Below are 21,842 nucleotides of genomic sequence, written 5' to 3' on the forward strand. Positions count from 1 at the left end.
CTCTCTGCCTTCCCTACCAAACCAGCAGCGCTGCAACCTGAACAAAAAAAGGGTATTAGAAATCCAAGTATTTGCTCATGAGCCTTTGGTTTATGGCCATCTGCTCTCACACAGCTGGAAATCCCCTGAAGTCTTTTCTTTTCCCATGTGAAATATGGTACCTAGATACTAACAGGATAAAAATTAAAGTGCAGCTATCAGATCAACTTCCAATTACACCTTCCATTAGAGCGTCACTAACAAAGCACAGGGGCTCAGGAACAGCACTGTTCCACAACTCGCATCCTGGTGAGCTACATCTCCTCGTAGAAACAGATCCAAGATGGAGGTTACAAATTCACCTTCAACACGGTTAACAACCTCTTGCCAAAAGCCAAGGCTATTGCTGAATTTTTCCAGTAATACTGTGACAAGACTGACAAGCAGGTATCTCCAACAGTCCATGATAAAGGTTAATCACAGCACATGTTGTCAGGATACACCTCATCTTTGATAAAGGAAGGAAGACCTCTGAGCTTTTTCTCTTCCCCTGCAGGATCACAACTGATCCAGGGGTTCAAAGCCTATTCTAGGCCCCCTTCCAGATGACTAAATGTATCTTTGAAAGCCACCTCTTGGTAGCAGGCACATACGCTGTCTTATTTGTTACAAAGCAACTTAAGTCCACCCCACGGCCACAGTGACAGCAGTCCAACTCTCAATCCCTGCAAAACAGCTCTAAACCAGGGTATGATTATGCAGAGGTAGGTACCCCTGCTCCTCAGTCTCCCCCAAAGTAACTCAAAGCCACACTGTGTTGGGTTGTTTGATGCTTTTATTTAACACATGTAAAAACACTACTATTTCTGTTTGCAGGTACCTCTTGCTGCACTGCAAGTCACACAGCTCCAAACATTGAAGGCCAAACAGGCAGAGAAAGGAAAAGTGTTTATGCCCAGAGTCACAAGGTCATGGTCCCAGAGGGTGTTTAACACACAGAAACCCTCCCCCCAGGGACTGTTCTATGGAAGCAGTAGAGCATTACAAGTAACAGCTTGGAGTTGGTGAAAACACTAGGTGAAGGAATCAACTAGGGGGAAGAGGACCTGCAAACTGGTCTTTTTCCTTCAGCTGCCCTTATCTGTCTAGTACAGGTAATTGTGATCTAAGTAGATGACTAGTGCTTTAAACCAGAACAGGGGTTGACTCATCCACACAGCTTAGTGGATACAAGGGTTCCTGAAGTTCCTTCCAGCAAAACGGGCCTTGCTGCCAAGCTCCTCTTCAATTCTGATGGAAAGGGAAGAGAGTGCTGGTGTCAGCAGACAGTGTAGAACTCAGGCATTACACTAAATCACCTGATCTACCTGGTACTGAAGATACTACAGAGCGACAAGCCAGTTCCCACCAAGCAACTTCAGTTACACACCTTTAACCACACTGGTCACTATCACCCATCTGCCATAACTTGACCCAAACATTTTACACACTTGCCCAAGGGAACAGCATCACACAGACAGAAAGACAATGTCTGATGTCTAGTGTCAGAGGATGCTTTGTATGAAGTTCCCCTTCAGCGTGTCCATTACAGACACTGCCCATCCAACTCATCCTTTACCCCACAAGTCAGCTCTGCAAGCACAGCACCAGCCCAACAGCACCTCTGCCAGGGTCAGTTTATGTCCCTAAGCCACAGCGTGTTTCTGAGATGCAGAAGACCAAGCTGTGCCCCAAATACATTAGTGGAGCATCCATTTTACGTCAGGCTTAATTAACCCTCAACCCTCTTCCCTGAGAATCTCACCTCAGCAGCTGGTTGTACTTGGCTAGACGCTCAGATCGGCAAGGGGCACCAGTTTTGATCTGAAATGGAAATCAGGAAGTTAGTAAGGAACTAACTAGATATAAGGCCACAGATGCCAACACAAGATTGCTCTATTCTGTTGAGTAACAAGCAAAATCACAAGCTTTATTTCAGTATCAGATTCAAGGTATCTGTATACTCAAACACAACAGGGCTTGGGAGCAAGTGTGTTCATTTGCCAACAACTTCAGTAGCAGAAAATCCCAATACATCCACTGGAGTTGACCAAGTTTTTTTAAATTATTGGTTAAAAGGTGAGTTTACGTAAGATAACATGCTCCCTTGTCACACTCCCCTTAGACAAATCAGCTTCCTATATACAGAAACAACAAACATGCATGCCTTAAGACAGAGCAGAGCCTATCTAGTGTGCAGCATGGCTTCATCACCGTATTATCCCATCAAGCAAAAAGGGAAACTACAGCAGGTACAGACACCCACCTGGCCAGTGCAGAGACCAACTACCAGATCAGCAATGAAGGTGTCTTCTGTTTCTCCAGAGCGATGACTCACCATCACACCCCAGCCATTGGACTGAGCGAGCTTGCAGCTAGAAGAGATGAACAGATAAGGCCCCAGACCATCCCTACGTGCTTAGCAGCCTTTGCTCGAGTGATCCTTGCTTTGGCAAGACAGATCTGCCCTTTGGTACACATTAGGCTTTGGATCACATGATAATGCCGTGATAAAGAGCTGCTTTTACACACACTTCGACCCAGTGAAGTTGTTTGAGGTGCCTATATGACTTCAAGACCACAAAAGGTACAGGTTTACCTGTCAGTATCCTCTATTAGTTAACAACTGTTCTCCCTTCACAGATGCCCCATCAACAGATCCCTATTCCACTAGCTCTGATCTGTACATTCATGTCCCTCAGTTGGGCAATCCCCCTCCCTGACACAGCCAAGAGGGGAGAACTTACGCTTGCAGGGACTCTGTCACAGAGCCAATCTGGTTGACCTTAAGGAGGAGGCAGTTGCAGGCTTTCTCCTCCACAGCCTTGGCAATCCGCTTTGGATTGGTCACAGTCAGATCATCACCCACCACCTGGATACCAGCACTGCCAGTGAACTTCTTCCAGGCAGCCCAGTCATCCTGGTCAAACGGGTCTTCGATGGACACCACTGTAGAGGGACACAAGGAGCAGTGTTGTATTTATCACAACGCCACCCTGAAAGGTCTTGCTTGAAAGCAGTGGTACTGAAGTGCTGCAGCCAAGTACTACCCACCTCAGAACATTCCTAAGCCTCCTAAAAGGCTAGCTGCTTGGTCTGCTCTTGATCCCTCTTGTAAGGGAGGCTGCATCCTAGCTCCTCCCTTCAGCAATCAACCCCTATTCACCACTACTGTGCTTCTTGTTGATGAAGAACTTACCAGGGTAGTTCTTGACAAAGCCCTTGTACAGGTCAGCCAGCTGATCAGGAGAAATATATCTGCTGGGATCATCAGGAGATTTGAAGTCCAGGTCATACTTTCCATCACGGTAGAACTCGGAGGCAGCCACATCCATGCCAATGACCACCTTCTCGGAGTAGCCAGCCTTGCTGATAGCAGTCTTCAGCAACTCCAGAGCTGAAACATGGCAAAGTATTTCTGAGTTCCCAAACACACACCTTAACTCAAAAGCTAGTCATTTACCCACAACAGTACATTCACTTGCCAAAGAATCTCCATTACCCCCTAAGGAAAGCACAAAGGCCACAGAACAGGTTCTTAAAATCTCCCACTTCTGAACTGACTGGAACAAGACATTACTTTAATACTTCTTTTAGCTTGTTAATACCCTTGAGACACCATTATGGGATTCATAATCTCTTCAGGCAGGACTACATATCAGCCCAGAAAGCTTAATACTAGATACTACATCCTCTTTCAGCTTTATGCATGTGGGCAGGAAGCAGGGACTGCACTTTAATCCCTTTTAGCTCCAGATCAGGTGCTGACCACGGAAGTATCTGAACACTGACAGGCAACATGATACACAGCCTGCCTCTGCACAGGGCACCCTCTCTTTGCATCCACCTGTTCTCCACTTGCACATTTATATGCAGAAGAGGGAACAGAACTACTCAGTTGGAGTCTATGGACACTACCCACTATTCTACCCTGTTTGTCAGAGTCCAAGCAACAAAATTCAGTATGGTCACGACTGGGAAGATTGTCCAATCACCCCTAACTCCAAGCCAGCAGCTGGGTCAGCCAGGCTATTTACAGTAGGAAGCTTAAATCAAGAGCTTTTGGGCAGCTTTTTGTGGGGTTTTCTTTGTTTGGTTGTTTTTGGGTTTTTTTCTTTAAAAAAAGATGTTAATGTAGTACAAACTACAAAAGCAGCTGCTGCCAGCAACACAAATTCCTTGGACACTAATAGTCATTCAAGGTCATCTTCACCCGTGTCTGCCAGGGTACACACCTAGCAAGAGCTGCACACAACTGTGGGATTTGGAAATGCCCCAATTTCTGGTGCTGGTTCAGTATCTTCAGTGACAGAAAACGCAATGCAGTTCAGTGGCCACCTTCAACAATAATATAACTAACAGCTTGAAAGTAACAAGTCACTGAAAGAGTTCTAGTATTCTACTGAGCTCCATTTCTGCAAAAGAGGCAGAAAAACAGCTCTTGTACAGTTTTTGTAGAAACAGGTATTTCACTTTCCACAAGACAAACTGCTTCCCTCCCCCACAGGTTTCTGGACAGAACTGTTTGGCTGTGGAAGAAGCAAATGCCTCGACTTCCCAGGCAAGCCTTCATGCACTCCCACACATTACCAGGCATACATAGTTCAAACTATCTTCCTCCTTTGTCAGCAGAAAAACAACTCCACTGAGCTTTGGCTACTGACTTCTGGGAAGCCTGCAATGCACAGACATTCCCACACCACTTTTCAACTGGAAGGGGGTATGAGACACTGAAGTCAAAGCCATCCTATCAAGCTGCATAAACTGATGCCCAAGGGAATAGCTCTGTGCTCCTACACTGGACCACACCAGCACAGCATCTTGGCAAGTTTGTCAAGGTGAGAAGCAAAGAAACAGCAGCAAGTCCTAAAACCTACTGATCCTGCTTCCCATTCTTACAGGACAGGTATGGTCTTCAGACAGGACCAGGTTGGATGGGGCTTTGAGGAACCTTATCTAGTGGAAGGTGTCCCTGCCCGTGGCAGAGGGTTGGGACTAGAGGATCTTTAAGGTCCCTTCTAACCTAAACCATTCTAGGATTCTCCGATTCTTTCTCTGGCTAACAGTTAAAGCTCGTCCTCCCACACCCAGCTTGTTCTTACCTTCTTTATTTTCCAGGATGTTGGGGGCAAAGCCACCCTCATCACCCACGTTGGTTGCATCCTTGCCATACTTCTCCTTGATTACATTCTTTAGATTGTGATACACCTCTGCACCAATGCGCATTGCCTCCTTGAAACTGTCAGCACCCACTGGGAGGATCATGAACTCCTGCATAGCCAGCTTATTGCCAGCATGGGAGCCACCGTTGATCACATTGAAAGCCTTGGAGTAACCAAAAAGAAAAGTCAAGTTAGATTGTTTCAGGGTAAATTGGTAACTCTTCATTCTCTAGAAAACTTAACTCAAGACCGCCAGACCAAGTCTTTAGCTAGAGACTTACAGGAACTGGAAGAATGACTTCTGCATTTCCAGCAAGGTCAGCAATGTGACGGTACAAGGGGACACCCTTCTCAGCAGCACCAGCTTTGCATACAGCCAGAGATACACCCAAGATAGCATTGGCACCAAATTTGGCTGAAATAGGAAGAAATCATTTACAGAAATGTTATGTCTTCATCAAGAGATGGCAATACCAGCACCATGGTCTTGGTTATGGAAGTGCACAGCAGATGCCATGCACTGCCCATGGTTTCTGATAAGGTGAGCTAGAATTCTATAAGGTAATCTTCATCTTTTCACACCTCACTGCAACACAAAGCCCACTTACATTTGTTCTCCGTTCCATCCATTTCCAGCATCAGTTTGTCAATCTTCTCTTGATCCACAACGTTGACATTCTGCAGAGAGAAGCAAGCAAAGCGCTGCTTGACACCAAACATGGCTCTACAAACTCACCTACCCACTGCATTTTTATTTCCCTGACAGGCACCAAGACTTGCTTAAGGGCCACTACCAACAGTTGAAGAGACTAGTTCTTGTCATTATCACACCACAGCACCTTCTGGTCCCTTCAAGCAGACCAAGGCTGACAGATAAATTGGAAACATCAAAAGCTTGTTTTGTTCTTCCCACTCAGAGCTGCAAGGCTATCGTGTCCCTTGACTCCCTGACATGGATCGGCCTGGCACAGGAGACATCCCAGTTTATACCCCCTGCCCCTTTAGCATAAGCTCAAAGATGCCCAGCTTGCTCACAACATACACCTGTTTGTAACTTAGTATATCATGTTTGGAATTGTCACTAAGAATGTGCAATCAATCACTTCATGCATTACCACTTAGTTTTGCATTGTCCTTTCTAGCTAGGGCTTAGTGCTCACAAAGTGCACAGGAATCTCACGCTCAAGCTGACTTGACTAAGATCCCCTCAGATTCCCTTCCAAACTAGCCAGTCTGGATAAAACCCAGTCCCAGTCCCTCCTGATCACTCAGCCACCCTTTTAAGCACAAAGCAGCTTCTATCTGAACTGTGCACCATGGAGTTCCCAGGTGCTTAAGGATTTCTGCACACTACAACACTAGGCTGCTAGAGATCGTTCTGATTAAGTGTTAGATATGCAGTCATTCAGTAAAGCAATTGCTGTAGGCCCATTTGTTCACATGCACTCCAATACACAGGCCAACACCCCCCCACATAATACAACTCCTGTAACTGCCTCTAGAGCGACAACCCATCAGTTAGGACGCGCTGGACTGGCATTAGCTGATGTTAGCAGAAGACAGATTGCTCCTACCTTGCTAATCAGTGCGGGTGCAATTGTTTTATTGATGTGCTCAACAGCTTTTGAGACACCTGGAAGGAACAAGCAAATCAGACACTGGTCAACCACACTGGTTACGCAGGCATTAGTAGGTGATCTCAGTAACAATAATCTCAAGAATACCACCTCATGCTATTCAAACCCCAATCCAACCTGAGCTTACAGCCAAATCTGAACACTTATAGAGGTCATCTTGATTGAATCGAAGTTGCATGAAGTAAGCATTGTCTAGGAATGCCTGCTGCAATGTTAGCTTGCAAGACCATGCACTGGAGAAATTCATCCAAGTGACAAGGTTGCACTAAAAGCACATCCATTACCTGTGTACACAATGCTGTCCCCAGGAACTCGTTAACATATTTAACAGCTCTGGATACACCTGACAGAAGCGAAATGGACAAGAGAATCAAGGAAGAGATGAGGACCCACAGCCAAAAACACAGGCAGTCATGCAAGAAAAAGAAAAGGACACAAATAGGTGAACAGACCTACAAGTCAGCAAGTGTCTGATTCCGAGCAGCAGACTAGAAACAAAAGGGTTCAAAGGGTAGAGGAAACTCCGCAGCAGCCAGCAAGGCTGTGTTTGGTCCCTCCAACCAGGTTTCTGTACTATTGCAAACACCATCGTGGACCCAAACTTCAAGTAGACAAATGACAGCATTTAGAAAAGGTGTTAGGATAGGCTACCCCTATCCATTCATAGAATGGATGAGTAAGGGGAAGGAGAAAGGTTTTCCCAGAAGTTAATCATGCAGCAGCTCAGGCATTTCACTATCTGCTCTTATTTTGTACCGTTGCTAAAGCATCACCCTAACACATTTTACACTTGATACAATACCTCTGTACCTGAATGCAGGCACAGAAATTGATTGATCGTCTGCTCCTGGCTTCAGACAGGCAATAAAGCATGAACACAGCACCACCCTTTCAGTCTATGTGGATACACCATTGCATAAACCAGCAGTTCCAGTACGAACTTGCTTCCTTCCCCTGAGCAGAGACCATTAGCCAGCTACCAATATTAGCCTAAGTAATACTGTCATCCCTGTGTAGTGTTTCAAGATTACCAAAGACCTAAGCGCTTCAGAACTGGTGAATGCTAATTAAGTGCGCCCTGAACCACATCAATTGCCTTTTAAATGGTCTAAGTCTGCAGATTTATATTACAAAAGACCTACCAGCTATCTACAACTCATCTCATCTGGTGATTAGTTTTTCATAACTCATGTTATTGCCCAGCTGACAAAACCCTTCAGCTGTGATAGCCTGTTGTAGCAGCTCAGGCTACTGTCCAGTTAAATGCCATGAAGAGCTGCTTGCAGGATCAGATTTAACAGGTCTAAGCACACACATATTTAGCACACTGAGGCAAGTACACATTTACTCTTGTCAAGGAAAAGTGCCCAAGGTAGACACCACAAGCTCTTCAGCTCTTTGGGATATTCAGTCATCTACAAGTTTATTCTGTGTAGTAACAACCATGAATCTTCTCAAAGCTCTCCAAGGTCAATTCAGTAATTATTCACAAACTGCTCTTTCTTAATAGGCACAAAATACTTCAGCTTCCTTTCACTGGACTGGCAGAAAAGTTTGAAGACAAGAAATTCTCTCTCCCAGCCAAAAGTTAGGTAGATTGCATATACTTGGAAGGCATCACCAACGCTTGTACAGCAGCAAGCTAAAAAGGAGTCCTGACTGTCCAAGCTCTCAGAGTAGTCGTAAGAATTATTAGGATGTTTATTAGATAATGACATCTTGTACATGGCTATTCATTTTCTCCCACACTCGTTCCCAAGCCAGTCTGGTGACTGCTGTGTTTAATTTCCTTCCAGAACATACAATCAGTCCCCACACAACTAAAACATTATGCCACTAGCACAAACTTCAGTATCCTGGATACCTGTAATGACAGACAAAATGTTAAGTGGCTTTAGCTATTACGCAGTCTGAAACAAAAGCATCTTCCACGATTACCAGCGTAAAGCTGCGTGTTAGCTGTAGTCAGCAGTCGGCATAAACCTCAGGTTCAGGATTTAACATGCTGGATTCTAAAGAGTCTATAGTGCCAGAGCAGATGCATTTAACAGTTCTTTGGAAGTTTGATCTATGAGGAGATCCTGTGACTAGCTGCAGTATCACCAAGCCTTTCGAAGCAGGTAGTTTAGATGCTCTTACGACACACTACTAAAGCACTCTGTACTGACATGCACCAACAAGCTGGGCGACAGGAGTGGCGTAACAAAGGGTGTTTGAGCATACTGTGCTAGCGACAGTATCACCCATCTGGCACACCGGAGCTCCACATACCCACCTACAGAAGCACAGGGATCTCCACGACAGAGCTGCACTGCTGGAGGCAGTCACTCTCCACACCACGGCAAGTCCAGCAGTCTGGGCTTTACCTCTGCCCCAGCCACACGGCCGATGTGTGGTGTGCACTGCTGTCATCTCACTGTTAATCTCCATGGCTTTTGCTTAATTGCCACATCTCGTACAGAATATGGACTCTGCTACGATCTGGCATAAACTTATGCAGCAACACAGCCACTGTAACACGCCAAAATTCCAGTTTACCTTTCCCCAGGTAGCGTGTCTTGTCATTGTCACGAAGCTCCAGAGCTTCATAGATTCCAGTTGAGGCACCGCTGGGAACAGCGGCTCTGAACAGACCTGTTCACAACAGAAAAAGAACTGTCTTGGCACATTCAAGGCTACAAAACGTTCTCCACCCATACATCATCCCAACCTATCGCATACTTCCACCCCTGAAGATGGGAGAGTTAGTCTCTAAGCCACACCTCTGCTTACTTACACAGTGATGCTGAGAGCACTTTCTGCTCCTTCACAGCATCACCAATTCATCAGTGTCTCCCTCACACTGATCAACAGCAAGTTGACTCACTTAAGCACTTGAAATGCACAGTGGAAGAGTAAGTTCAGGGAGTCATCCATTTCCCTTCCAAAAAGGTGGCTTTATTCACTGAATCTACTTTCGAGTTCAGTCTGGCAGCCAAGCTCTTAAATGCTTCTAAGATAAGGCATAAAAGGGACAATTAAGAGGCCTACTTTGTTAATACAAGTTCTGAGCTCTTCCAACAACAGCACAGCCACCCAGACAGCCCATTCCTCCAGCCAAGGATGCGGAACTTTAAGCAAATCGGTACACTGGAGACTGTTCTGCCTGTGGCTCAAGATGCCAGTCTCCAGTCTTTCCCTTATCCCACTATGGCAAAGAGCTTAGTAGGGGTAATCTCATTAAATGACTGCATTAATCTTTTGAGGCAGAAAGATCAGCTATTTAGTTAGTGTATTACAGCTATTGTGTTTGCTCGTTCCACCAAACCACACTGGTATGTGTTTGCACAATGCCTTTGTCAGATCCTATCAGATGTGGGATGAACAACTAACAAACCAAAGGAAAGTCCTACAATAATTAAAAATATAGGTTGTTATATGTGAAAACCCAATTAGACAAGTTTAGTTATGCCTGAGTACTTACACAGAGAAGAAACCATTACCCAAGATTCATCTCTGTAGCAGAAGACTTCCATTACACAGTGACTGCTAGACAAATCACAAATTAAACTTCAAGTGCAGTCATACTGAAAACTAAGACTATTAGCAGTTGCTTAAAGACAGGAATGGAGGCCTTGTTAACTCCAAGTCTACAAGTGCTATCTTGGGGCAAGAGGAAGAAGGCAGGTTTGGATTAACACTTGTATGATCTAGTCTGTAAGCAGCAGCACTCTTCAAGAAGCCCTTTCACTGTCCAGGTCAATAACTTGAGCTCAGCAAATTCATCCCAGTAGAATGAGGTCTAGGTTTGTCCTCCAAGTCCCACAGCAAGCTCAGCAACATGTTACATGTATGGAGGAAAGAGTAAAGCACAAATCCACTGCTAGAACAGGACAGTTTGTATACTTTTGACTGCCTCTTCAGTTCTATCAGATGCAAGAAAGAAATAAACGTCTACAGCTAAGGACTCACCTTTGTTGGTATAGAGGTCTACCTCAACAGTGGGATTCCCACGTGAGTCAAGGATTTCACGGGCATGGATCCTAAGAATGGACATCTTTAACACCTGAAAAGAAGAGTTTAGCATTAATGATAGACTGGTTTGGGTTGGAAGGGACCTTAAAGATCATCTAGTTCAACCCCCCTGCCAACATCTTTCACTAAACCAGGTTGCTCAAAGCTCCATCCAACCTGACTTCGAACTCTTCCAGGGAGAGGGCAGCCACCACTTCTCTGGGCAACCTGTTCCAGTCTCTCATCATCCTCATCATAAAAAAATTCCCTATATCCAAACTAAATCTACCCTCTGTCAGTTTAGAACTTGCAGTCTCAACATGTTCATCAATATTATTCAAACACAGCTCTGTGCAATCAATCTTTCTTTTTGGTGGGTTTTTTTTTTTTTCCTTTTTTTTTTAAAAACACGAAAGGGCAACCCCCACACCTCTCCTTCCTTGCCTGTCTCTCCTGAACAGTTTATAGCCATTGATGGCAGCACTCCAGTGGTGTGGTTCATCCCACCAAGTTTCAGTGACAGCAATTAGGTCACAGCTTTGCAGGTACACAGGGGCTTCCACCTCCTCCTGTTTCATTACCCACACTGCATGCACTGGCATGGAGACACTTCAGTTGGGCTACTGACCCTGTCAACTTTTTAGAACGAGCCCGAATTCCTTTGAAGCATTTCATAACTGTTTCCCTGTTGGCTCCTAATATATCAGCAGTCCCTGGTTCTTTTTTGTTACTCAAAACCCCATTTCTTCACTCCCTACTGAGTCTGGTTTCAAGCTCCCCTTATAAGTCTGGCCAGGTGAATCCTATCAGCTCCCAAAAGGCTCAGCTTCTCAAAGGCTGATCCACAATCATAAAAGGCAAAATCCCAAGTACAGCACCAGCTAGGCAGCCAGGCAATCACCCACTGAATTTCTCCTCCCTCCTAAATCCCTTCCTCTGACTGGGAGGATAGAGGAGACCACCACCTGGGCTCCTCAACCTTTTAACATTGCTCCAAGGGCCACAGTCTCTTTTGATGTTTCTATGTTACCTCACTGCAGTATCATCAGACCCCACACAGAATAGTAGAAGCAGATGGTAACTCCCAGGCTTCACCACACTTGGCAGCCTCTCAGTGAGGTCACAACTGCAAGCTTCTGTAGGGCAGCAACTTCTCTAGAGAAATTGTCTGAATGGCAAATGGGTGCTTCAGTGCCTTTCAGTAAGGAATCTCTAATTACTAATACCTTACATGCTTTTCTGGTGGCACTAGTTCTAATGGGGATGGGTGGTTGGATCAACTTTACATGGTTTGCTTTTCCTGGATCCTGTTTACTACCCACATGCTCTTCATTCTTCAACCCCAGAGCATCATGCCTGTTACACAGGAGCCTTTCAGGGGACCAGGGAAGGTTCTTCCACACCAAGTGGCAACCAGGGTCCAGTCTCCATCTCAAGAGTTACTTGCATCAGTTAGCTGCAGTCAAGCTCACCTTCCCCTTGCACAGCATTAAAGCAGTGCTGTCATTCAGCCTGGAACAGTGCACGAGACCATGTATCTTTCTCCTCCTCACACCTACATAGCTCAGTTTAGGGAGTTTTGCCCAGGGTTGCACTTGCAGCCATGACATCCACTGCTGCCTTTGTGTGCCAGAGGGACTTCCTGATACTGAAGGTCCATGCAACCTAAGGTCTGGAGAGCTACTCCAGTCCTTGGGAGGACTGTCTGGGTGGTGACATCAGCATAGGTAAGCTGCAGCGCTTCTGTCTGGGTTTCAGCTACAGCCCTGCAGTTACAGCAGGTGGACACCATTTTCTTTCAGCAGGTCCCAGTCTCCTTACAGCTCTTCGCAAAAGAGGAGTCCACTAATAAAGTGGCAATTCTTTTGAAAGATGTCATCCTTCTAATTCCTTGGAAGCCTCAAGCTCCTGGGTAGGCTTGCACAGCCACCAGTTGAGTTGGGGTGACCATGAGGCTGCAGTCTAAGCCTGCAGGCGAGCATGGCCAGCCGCAGCCCAACAGCTGCCAAACTGCTGATGCTGCTCCCAGACACCTCTCTGTTTCCACGCCCTGGTTGTTGGTGCTCCCTTGGGGCTTCCAGCAGCTTGAACTGGCTTCAGGCACAGCTGGCACCACCCAACTTGCAGCTCTCCTGAAAACTGCTACCCAGTCCCTCTCCCACACACCCCAAGGGTGCCAGGGGCACAGAAACCCCCTGAGACACCCTCCCCAGGGACTTCACAAGCCTCACACTCCCCTCAGCACACAGAAACTGCTGCTGTGAGCACCACCTTGGCCTTTTATCCTGTAGTAACACCTGCAATCATGAGAACAGTTCAAAAACACCACTTCATACTATTTCAACTGGAAAAACTTATTATACTTGGTGAGAGTTAGAGACATATGTTGAGAGGACAGAAATCTCAATCTCTTGAGAGATCTAAGAATATGCCACCTCACCACATAAGAGCAGCCAAGCAACCCTAATACAGGATATCTCTGCTATGAGTTAGAATTCTTTTTGATAAAGGACTACAGTGCAATAGTTCTTGGTATGTACAGCAGCTGGTCAGAGCCAAATGTAACCTATCTTGAAATAGAAACAGACAGTCACAGCTCTGATTAAGAACTTGCATTAATAGTTACACCCTACCTTGAGTAGCTTTTCCTCCTAAAAGGAAAGTCACCACAAGCTTTTGAAATACTTCTTTTCCACCCCCCTCACATTTTTTTTCTTAAGAAAACTTCAGTAAGGAACGCCTTATGTAAGCTCAGCTACATTTTAAAAATCAAGTCATACAGATGCTTGTAAGCCATTGATTGGCACTGAAGCCAGCTCAGCTGCAGAGCCAAAAGCTCAGCCTCAGAAGCAGAACTATCTGGAAGCTGGCTTCTTGGCAAGCCAGTGTGGGTGGTAACCCTGTTTACAGAAATGGTCATGAATCTCTGTAGTTACTGCAAAGCTGAGAAAACAGGACCTCAGAAATACTGCTGCTTGTACAGAGTGTGTGCACTGGGGAGGAGGGGGTTTAACTTCATAAACTCATTCTTCCTCCACAACAAATTTTCCCTCCCCTTGTTAAAACCATGGGTAGCCACTTGGTTTATCCCCTTGGCTTTAAAGTGTTCCTTCCAGTTGTCCTGCCTCTAAGCAGCGTATCATATAAGGCAGCTCAAAGATTTTACATATTGCCTGCTTTACAGTAAGACCCACACACTGACAGATGTGACTAACCTAGAAAGCAAGACAACTTAGTTCAAGCTGGTCTTCATGATGCCACTACTTAATCAGTAAATATGCAAGCTAGAAATAAATCCCTTCAACTCTCCAGTTATCAGTCCCATCCACACTAACACTTACCTCTCTGCACTTGCACTGAGCAATGGCTAAGAGGAAGAAACCCCATTTATCTGAAAAGTGCCTTCAGAGCTGATTAGGCCTTACTTTCATTTTCAGAACCTGCTCTGCCTTACTTTCATTTTCAGAACCATAGCTTTGCAATAAAAGATTAGGTGCCTTGTTCTTTGAAAGCACAGCCAGCTCACAAGAAATCTTAGTGCAATGCAAGAACTTTTTATTCACCTTCACAAGAGGTGGCACTTCAGGAATACACACGCCAAGAGCTTCCACTGGGGATGCCTGCCAGGTTTGACATTGCTCGTGTCCTTGACAAATGACCTCTCCAGCAGTTCCTCCCTTTTCTTTAGGAGGAGGCATTTCACAGCACTGCACCATTCCAGAAATTCCTCACACCATTTTTTTTTTTTTGGCTGATTTTGCAAACCCCCTCATTTCTGTGTTCAAGAAACAGGTTTCCCACTGAGCTATTCCTGGGTAAAAATCTGATGCCATTTAGCTCATCACAAGCTGAGCATTACACATTCTGCCTCAAACAGTTCTGTCAACTCATCTAGAAAGTGAGAGTCAGCCCATGCACAGGTCTAGCTGTGCAAATGCTAACTGAACACAAGAGCACTCACCAGTAGCACTGCCTGCTCCAGACCTTTGTACTTCATGATGGAGCTAGCCAAACACACACAAACGCCAGAGCAGTATTTAATGCGTGCATTGCCTAAAACCCCTTTTTTTGTCCTATGATCTGCTGGCAAGGTCACTCTCTCCCTTTAGAAGAGGAACCACACATACTAGCTTTTCTGGCCTTCCCAGGAGCACACATACTATTACCTACCTCAAGGCCAAGTTACAGCCAGTTCCAAGTACGAGCCTCACTAGCAGCTGAAGTCCAAGAAATCACCACTTAGTCCCTACCTAGTTCTGTCCTCTCCACAGGGAGTGCGATGCTCTAACACCAATGCGAACTACTCCAACTTAAAATAATTTCCCAAAGTTTTGTATGCAGCCAATTCAACTACCAAAAGCTAGAGTTGTGAGCTACTCTGAAGCCACATTTCTCTTAGGTCAAGAGGGTTAAGACTGAGCATTGCAAGGATCTGAATGGACATTAAAAAACAACAGTAACATTTGGCCATAGAAAGAACTATCCTTGTTAGTGCCTTATTACAGAACTGCCATACAGTTATCAGTGGATGTCTTGCATGACACTTAAAGGTCCTGTAAAACTGCAAGTCTCACACCATCACCACTGAAAAAAAAAAGCTATTGCTCATTAGACCTTTGACCTCATTAGACCTTAGATTCTAACACATCAATTCTACTGCTGAAGCATTCCTAAGAACTGGACAAATGTGGACCAACCAGGGCACTTTCCAATCCTATTCCCTTGTGTTCCACGTGGTATTAATTCACCTCCATGCTCTGCAACACGAGGCAAAGTGTTTTAAATAATGCCTGGCAGGGGATAAGTCACAGACATGTTGGACTACTTTCTCTCTCATTGCTTAGTAAGATGGAGGCCTGAAACTGCAATGCCTCGATCTGTGGGTTTGGATGACAAACTTCACTACTTCCTGCCAGGCTCAGAAAGTCATAGCCCTGCCCTGTGAGTCAGCAGTCAAGTAACGGAATAGGAGAAAGACCAAAATCCTCTTCGGCAACACTGCACGAGGCAGGCTGGTTAAAAGACAATTTTTCTTTCAAACCTTAACATCTAGAGATGCCCATCAAGTTGCCAGGTGCCACTGCCCACAAGCAGTGCCGTGAGACAACTAGTGCTTAATTAACCCTACTGGGAGACCTAAGGCACAGAGATTCGAGTGCTGACATCAAACAAATATTTGAGAGGCGAAGCTGAAGGACATCCGCTGCCTCTAAAGAGGGAAAGGTCCAAATCACGACACGCAATCCGAGACCAACTGTTAATGATTAAGAGAAAGAGGTTAAACCCTGTGTTTGGCTGAAGCCTTGACCCACCACATCCCCCGGAAGATGTTACCCTCCCCCCCCACCCCGCTGCCCACCCTGAGGGGGCTGCAGCCGGCTCAGGCCTCCCCCCACCCCCGCGCTGTGCCTGGCGCGCTGTGTGGCGGGAAGCGAGCCCGCAGCCGCCAGCACCCCCTCAGGGACCGTCTAGGCCCGGCCTAACCCCCCCCGGCAGGGCCGGCGCGGCCCCATCTCACGGGGGCGGCGGGGGCTTCGGAGCTGCTGCCCGCGGAGGGGAAAGCGGAGGCCACGGCCCCGTCGGGACCTCTCGCCCCGCGCACAACTGCGAGGAGCTGAGGCCACGCACGGCCGAGAGGCCGAAGGGCCCCGCCGCAGCCGCACTCACCTTCGGCCCCGCAGCCCCGCTCCGCTCCGCACGGCCGCTCGCTCTCCGCCTTGCCTCGGACTGGGACCGAGCGCCTGCGCGGGCGCCAGGCTATAGCCCACCCCATGCAGATGAGCCGCCCGCCTCCCGACTCCCATTGGTCGGCTCAGACCTTCTCCTCTCTCCCATTGGCCGGCCCGGCCCCTCGCCGCCCTCCCATTGGCTACGGCCGCCTCGCGCCAGAGGCGGGCTCGGGTGCGTGCGCTACGTGCCGCGGCGGCCCCGCTCGGCTGCGCCGTTCGCCTCGTGGAAAATCCCAGTGCGGGGGGGGCGGACCCGCCCCCCCCCTCCGCCCCCCCACCGCGGGGCCCACGCGTGTGCGGAGGGAGGTTGCGGAGCGCGGGTGCGTGGGGAAGGGCAGCGCCTTGTGTGACAAACGGGTGACATCCATGGGGCTTTTCTGCGGGTTCCTTTGTGCGCGGACCCACACGTGGGGGTACGTCGATCTCGGCGGGCCTTGTGTACCTGCACACTTGTGGGGGGCGAGAGGAAGGATTGAACATGTTTGTTGTCACGAAAACTGGAAGTTGAGCCTTGATTTTGCAAAGTCTCAAGCGTGAGGTTCAGCTTAGTGCCGAAATCCCGTCCCTGCTTGCTGGGAGGAAAGGCGCAGCCAGGGCTTCCCACGCGGTGGGTGTAGAAACAGCGGCTAAACCGGCACGAGAGCAAGGCTGGGAAGAGAGGGGGGTTTATTAGCTCTAAGAAAGGGTTAATTGCAAATACAATAAATTTTTACTTTGATTTTGAAGTGAATAACCGTTACGCTTGCTGGGGTGGAGAAGGAGCGCTTATGCGGTCGGTTATGACACCTCAGATACTAGTGTGGCAACAGGAACAAAAATTTTTTTCAAGTGCTTTGCCTGGATCTGCACAAGGGCATCTGACACCCCAACACGGCTTGACGACTATGTTGTGACCAAAAAATAATGGAGCAGAGCAGAGCTCAACACCAGGCCACAGAATTAAAGACTTACCCAAAATAGAGTGCCTCATGCTCCTGAAAAGCTCCAATCCCTCCATGGATGTTGAAAAAAACGTCAAATTATTCATTGATAATTATTTAGTCTGCTGCATTATGGTGACATACCAACCATGCACCACTGAGTGAACCGGGTGCTTTGGGATCAGCAAAGCCTCCATCCCTGGAAAGTAATACTCAACTTTCTATGGACTCAGCGGTAACCACGCGTCACGGTGTTTAAGAAGAACATGACCTCTCACGTGAGTTGTTCCCAGCTGCAGCACCGTGGAGGGATCCTGTTCCTTCCTGGACTTATTTATCCTCACTCCCCCATAGCTGCTCCCTGCAGCCAGCTTGGCAAGGCTCTGTTCCATCTCCTCCGTGCTGGAGCATTGGACCGTGGGGTGTGTGGTGCTGGGAGGGGGGCATGACCCCGTCCCCCTCAGCCCTGATTGCCACCGTTCCTCCAAGCTCTCCCTGGTGGAATGGCTGCCAGGGAATGTACTGCTTTGGTTATGTTAGAGAAGTTGCAGTTGTAACACAGGGTCTTTGTGGGTTTATTATGGAAAATAGCTGTGCCCATGCTTCCCATAAACCTGTTTTTCTTCCAGGATTTTTTAACTGAGGGATAGTCACACATTGCACTGCAGAAGGGTGTCTGCAATGAGGAGAATCCCATTGTAAGGTCAAAACATTAGAACAAGGCCATAGGCTGACCTGGGAAAAGCATGGTCTTGTCCCTTCTCACCTTCCCATGCCCTTAGCCTTCATTCCTGGACTTGATTGCTCCTGGTCAAGGCACAGCACCATTCCCAGCCGTGAGAGTGTGAAGCCCCGAGCAGGGACTGGCGCTTTGTCTTGCTGGGACACTGCAGAGCCCAGATACACCCATGTAATCCCATGGGGACTCCCAATTCCTCAGGGTTTGCTTCTTCCCATTTCACCTGACACTACGTAGCCTGTGTTCAGCCTGATGGGGGCCTGGCTCTGCAGTATTTCAAGTATATAACATCAAAGCTGTGAAGTTCCCCAAGCCTCGAGCGGGGTCTAGGGGCTCCAGGGGTCTGACAGTGCCCAGTTCATCCTGACTGCACCATACAAAGCCATTTTGTTGCTTGCAAAGTTAGTTAAGTTTGTGCTTGCTCCAGAACTGCCTCGCCCTTCCAGCCTGACTGACTGATCATTTCTTCCGGGCACATTTTTCTTCCCTTCCTGAGAACATCCCCTCGAGACAAGCTTTAAGTCTAATAAAAAGCAAAGGAAATCTGTTGAACTTTCCCTAGGCACGCCATGCTGACACAGTACCCCACGAGGCTGCCCCCGTGACTCTTAGGCTTCTAGCAAGGAGATTCATTTGAAACCCAGGCTGTTTTGCGACAGCATGATATGGCCCACATGCTCACAGCAGCTCTGCATGCTGGGGTTTTGTGCTTTTTCTGCCTTGCTGGGGGTGCAGATTCCTGTGGGCCGCACAGCCATGAGTCAGGTTGAAATGCTGCTGGGTTGCACACAGCTGAGATAAAGCAGTATTGACCAGGAAAACCCCTTGGAATTAAACTGTCACTTTATACGTAGATGATTCTTTGGAGTGCCAATCCCCCAAAAACTGCATGTTATACCCCTTATAGCTGTGTCCTTGGGAGTAGTTCCTGATTTATCCTGCAGCCTGGTGCAGAGGCATGAGAGAGTAGCCTTCCCTGCAAAAAAACGCTCTGAGCGATTAGATGCTGGAACTCATAAAACTGGATTTTTATGCTGGATAACTGCAGGATTAGAGACACTTCACCATCTTTGCACTTTCAAAGTCCCTTGACTGCTGTGCATGGAAAATCACATAGAGGTGTTGAGTCTTATAATGAGCTGGAGAAGACGGAGCACAAGAAAGCCTAAGGCTGAGGGACATTGAGCCAAGTGATGGTGATGTATGGTAGGGTGCTCTTTGGGAATAGATGACATATTATGAAAGGTCATAATTAGCTCGGTGACAGGGGTGTAAAGCAAACCCTCTGGCCTGGGAAACTGAGCACTGAGCCTCTTGCAGCTCTGTATTCCTGTTCAACCAAACTAAAGTTGTGAAGAGGACCAGCTGTAGAAGACCAGCTTGAACTCTGCCACTTGTGCCTTGCCTAGGCTCTTCTCTCCTTGTGACCACAAAACCAGCATAAAGCAAACCGATTTCCTCCTCTGGAGTGTGAGCAATAAGCTGCATGCTGAGAACCTCCATCCTCCCCACTAACAGGGTCCCATCCCCGGCATGCAGGACTCGCTCGTGGTTCTGGCCACAGACACCGTGCCAAGAGCCGCGTCCGCTCCACTGAATCGTGTGTCTGCGAGAGAGGATGCAGCTGAAGACACTGGCACTACAGTAGCTAAAGGCAGCATTGATCAGGCATCCATGATCAGAAGTCTGGCACTGTTCAGGTGTTGGTATAATTTTTCCTGGATCAGCAGATTTAAAATTGCACTGTACCATACATATTAAAATAAAAGTCAGAGCTGGTATTAAAAATGCCACTGCCTACTCATGTATCCTGCCTGATTATTCTTTTTCTTTGAAGAAAAAGTTGAGCATCTCTAAGGCTATGAGATATCTAGCAGACATGAGTTTTTATGGGAATCTGGGCTTGCTACCAGTTAATCAAATACTCAGTGCACTGTTTTAAAATAATATATTTCTTTCACGGTTTGGGAGGGGGATGTATGGCTGATGGGGTAGACACTGGGAACAGAGAGTTTCAGGAAACATAAAGCCACTGTAGCTTGTAATCCACTTTGACAGCCCACGCAAGTACACTAACACGTTGGTGTAACATGCTGGTGGAGCAGATGGACAAAAACCACCAACACAGATCTGGCTTACAGGCATCTACCTCCTAGAAATGCAAAACAATTCTCGTGACCAAAATCCCCTTCCCTTGCAAGGCCTAGTCATTCCTTGTGCTTTATAGGCCATGGTAAAATTGTAAGTGTAATATAGGTAAGTTTTTTTGATTGCTTGCAACATGCTCATGAGCAGAGAAGCTGACTAGGCCAGCCTTTTCCTTCCCTGTTCAAAGTGGTTGGGCAGGAGAGTTCAGAGCTTTGCAGAGTGTGAAATCACTGGTTCAAGCAGCTGAGGATGCCAAGGCAGGGAGCAGAACCACCACAGATCAGGACTTGTTTGCTGGTGCATTAATGTGCTTAATAACCATCATGCAGTGTAGGGTGCATTCCAGGGCGTGAGCTTTCATAGCACCTTGAAAGCGCTTCCTGAATACTCAGAGACTTCTCTTTCTCCCCACTGCCTCACCAAACACCTGAAAAACATGTGTCTGGGTTGTTGTGTATGCACCACCCTCACCTACTCTATCCGACAGTTCTGCAAGTGCCAGCCTGTTTATGTTTTGATAAGTTTCTTTTTGAAAAGCAGTCCTGTATCTAAGCGGCCTCATGAATGAGGCTCTCTGACTGCCCTACTACGTCACTGCAGTCGAGGTGAGATCTCTGGAGGGAAGCAATCGGATGCACAAGTCAGCACTCTGTCGCTCAGATTTCTTCTCTTCATTAACTCTGCAGATCGTGGTATTTTTAAGGAACGTTCATTGGAAAGGTAATGACAGAGTCTGGCTAATGCTGTTTCTGGGTATCTATTAAAATGATTGAATAACTATTTAAGATGTTTTCTTCCAGGCATTCAAAACCTCCGCTGACTTTACATCCTTCTCTCTTGCTTCTCATCCCCCTTTTCTGTCATGCTTTTGTCTCACAGCTTAACTCTGCAATTAAACACCACAGGTTTTAGGCACATGAATAATGAAATGACTTGAGATGACATACCCGATATCTTTCTTAATGCTTGTAACTTGAACCGCTTCTCTTAATTCTCCTGTCTTCTCTCAGGATTTTAGAGATAGACTGGTTAGTGTCCTGAAAATGATTTAAAAGCCACCAGTTCCTGCATTTAATAGCCAGTCTGAAAGTAACTTCAGTACAATGACTGAGGTGAGGGAAAGACCTAGACTGAATTAGATCTTTTTGGGTCCTTATAAAGAAACCTCATGATTACAGCACAAAAATTAAGCTGAGTTGTCAGTGAGGATCTGCTATCAGAGTGACAAACCCTGCATGGCTGCAGAGACCTCAGCCTGCTATCTCACCTGACAGTCTGATTTCTGATTTTCTCCAACTCCGGCTGGCTTCAGTAGGTTTGGAATTTGAATTTTCTATGGAAATTACTGCCCCTGGTTTGCAAGCCAGCAAGGACAGGTCAGGGTACTTACAGACCTTGGCCAGAGAATTTTATGTCCGACTTTCAATGAAGTGGGTGCTCAGGGTTTATTCAATACTAAAGGAAGTTTAATGGATGCTGAAGATGCAGGTAACGTT

General features: G+C 46.9%; 1 protein-coding gene across 2 annotated transcripts; it reads right to left on the reverse strand.

The window, feature by feature from the left end:
• Positions 1–796: 796 nt before the first annotated feature.
• On the reverse strand, positions 797–16,558 carry ENO1 (enolase 1). Of its 2 annotated transcripts, none has more exons than XM_074848037.1 (12): positions 16,478–16,558; positions 10,769–10,862; positions 9,356–9,451; positions 6,755–6,813; positions 5,789–5,858; positions 5,462–5,595; positions 5,121–5,343; positions 3,218–3,415; positions 2,766–2,967; positions 2,285–2,393; positions 1,784–1,842; positions 797–1,269 (listed from the first exon to the last, which is right to left on the reverse strand). In XM_074848037.1, exons 2-12 carry the CDS (start codon positions 10,851–10,853, stop codon positions 1,200–1,202), a joined length of 1,305 nt encoding a protein of 434 aa, XP_074704138.1. In that variant the 5' UTR covers positions 10,854–10,862; positions 16,478–16,558; the 3' UTR covers positions 797–1,199. The 2 variants fall into 2 exon arrangements, with proteins under 2 accessions (XP_074704138.1, XP_074704139.1); XM_074848038.1 differs by lacking the exon at positions 6,755–6,813 and adding an exon at positions 7,102–7,160.
• Between the last annotated feature and the right edge of the window lie 5,284 nt (positions 16,559–21,842).

Source organism: Strix aluco, chromosome 22 (genome assembly GCF_031877795.1).
Source record: "Strix aluco isolate bStrAlu1 chromosome 22, bStrAlu1.hap1, whole genome shotgun sequence".
Lineage (NCBI taxonomy): Eukaryota > Metazoa > Chordata > Aves > Strigiformes > Strigidae > Strix > Strix aluco.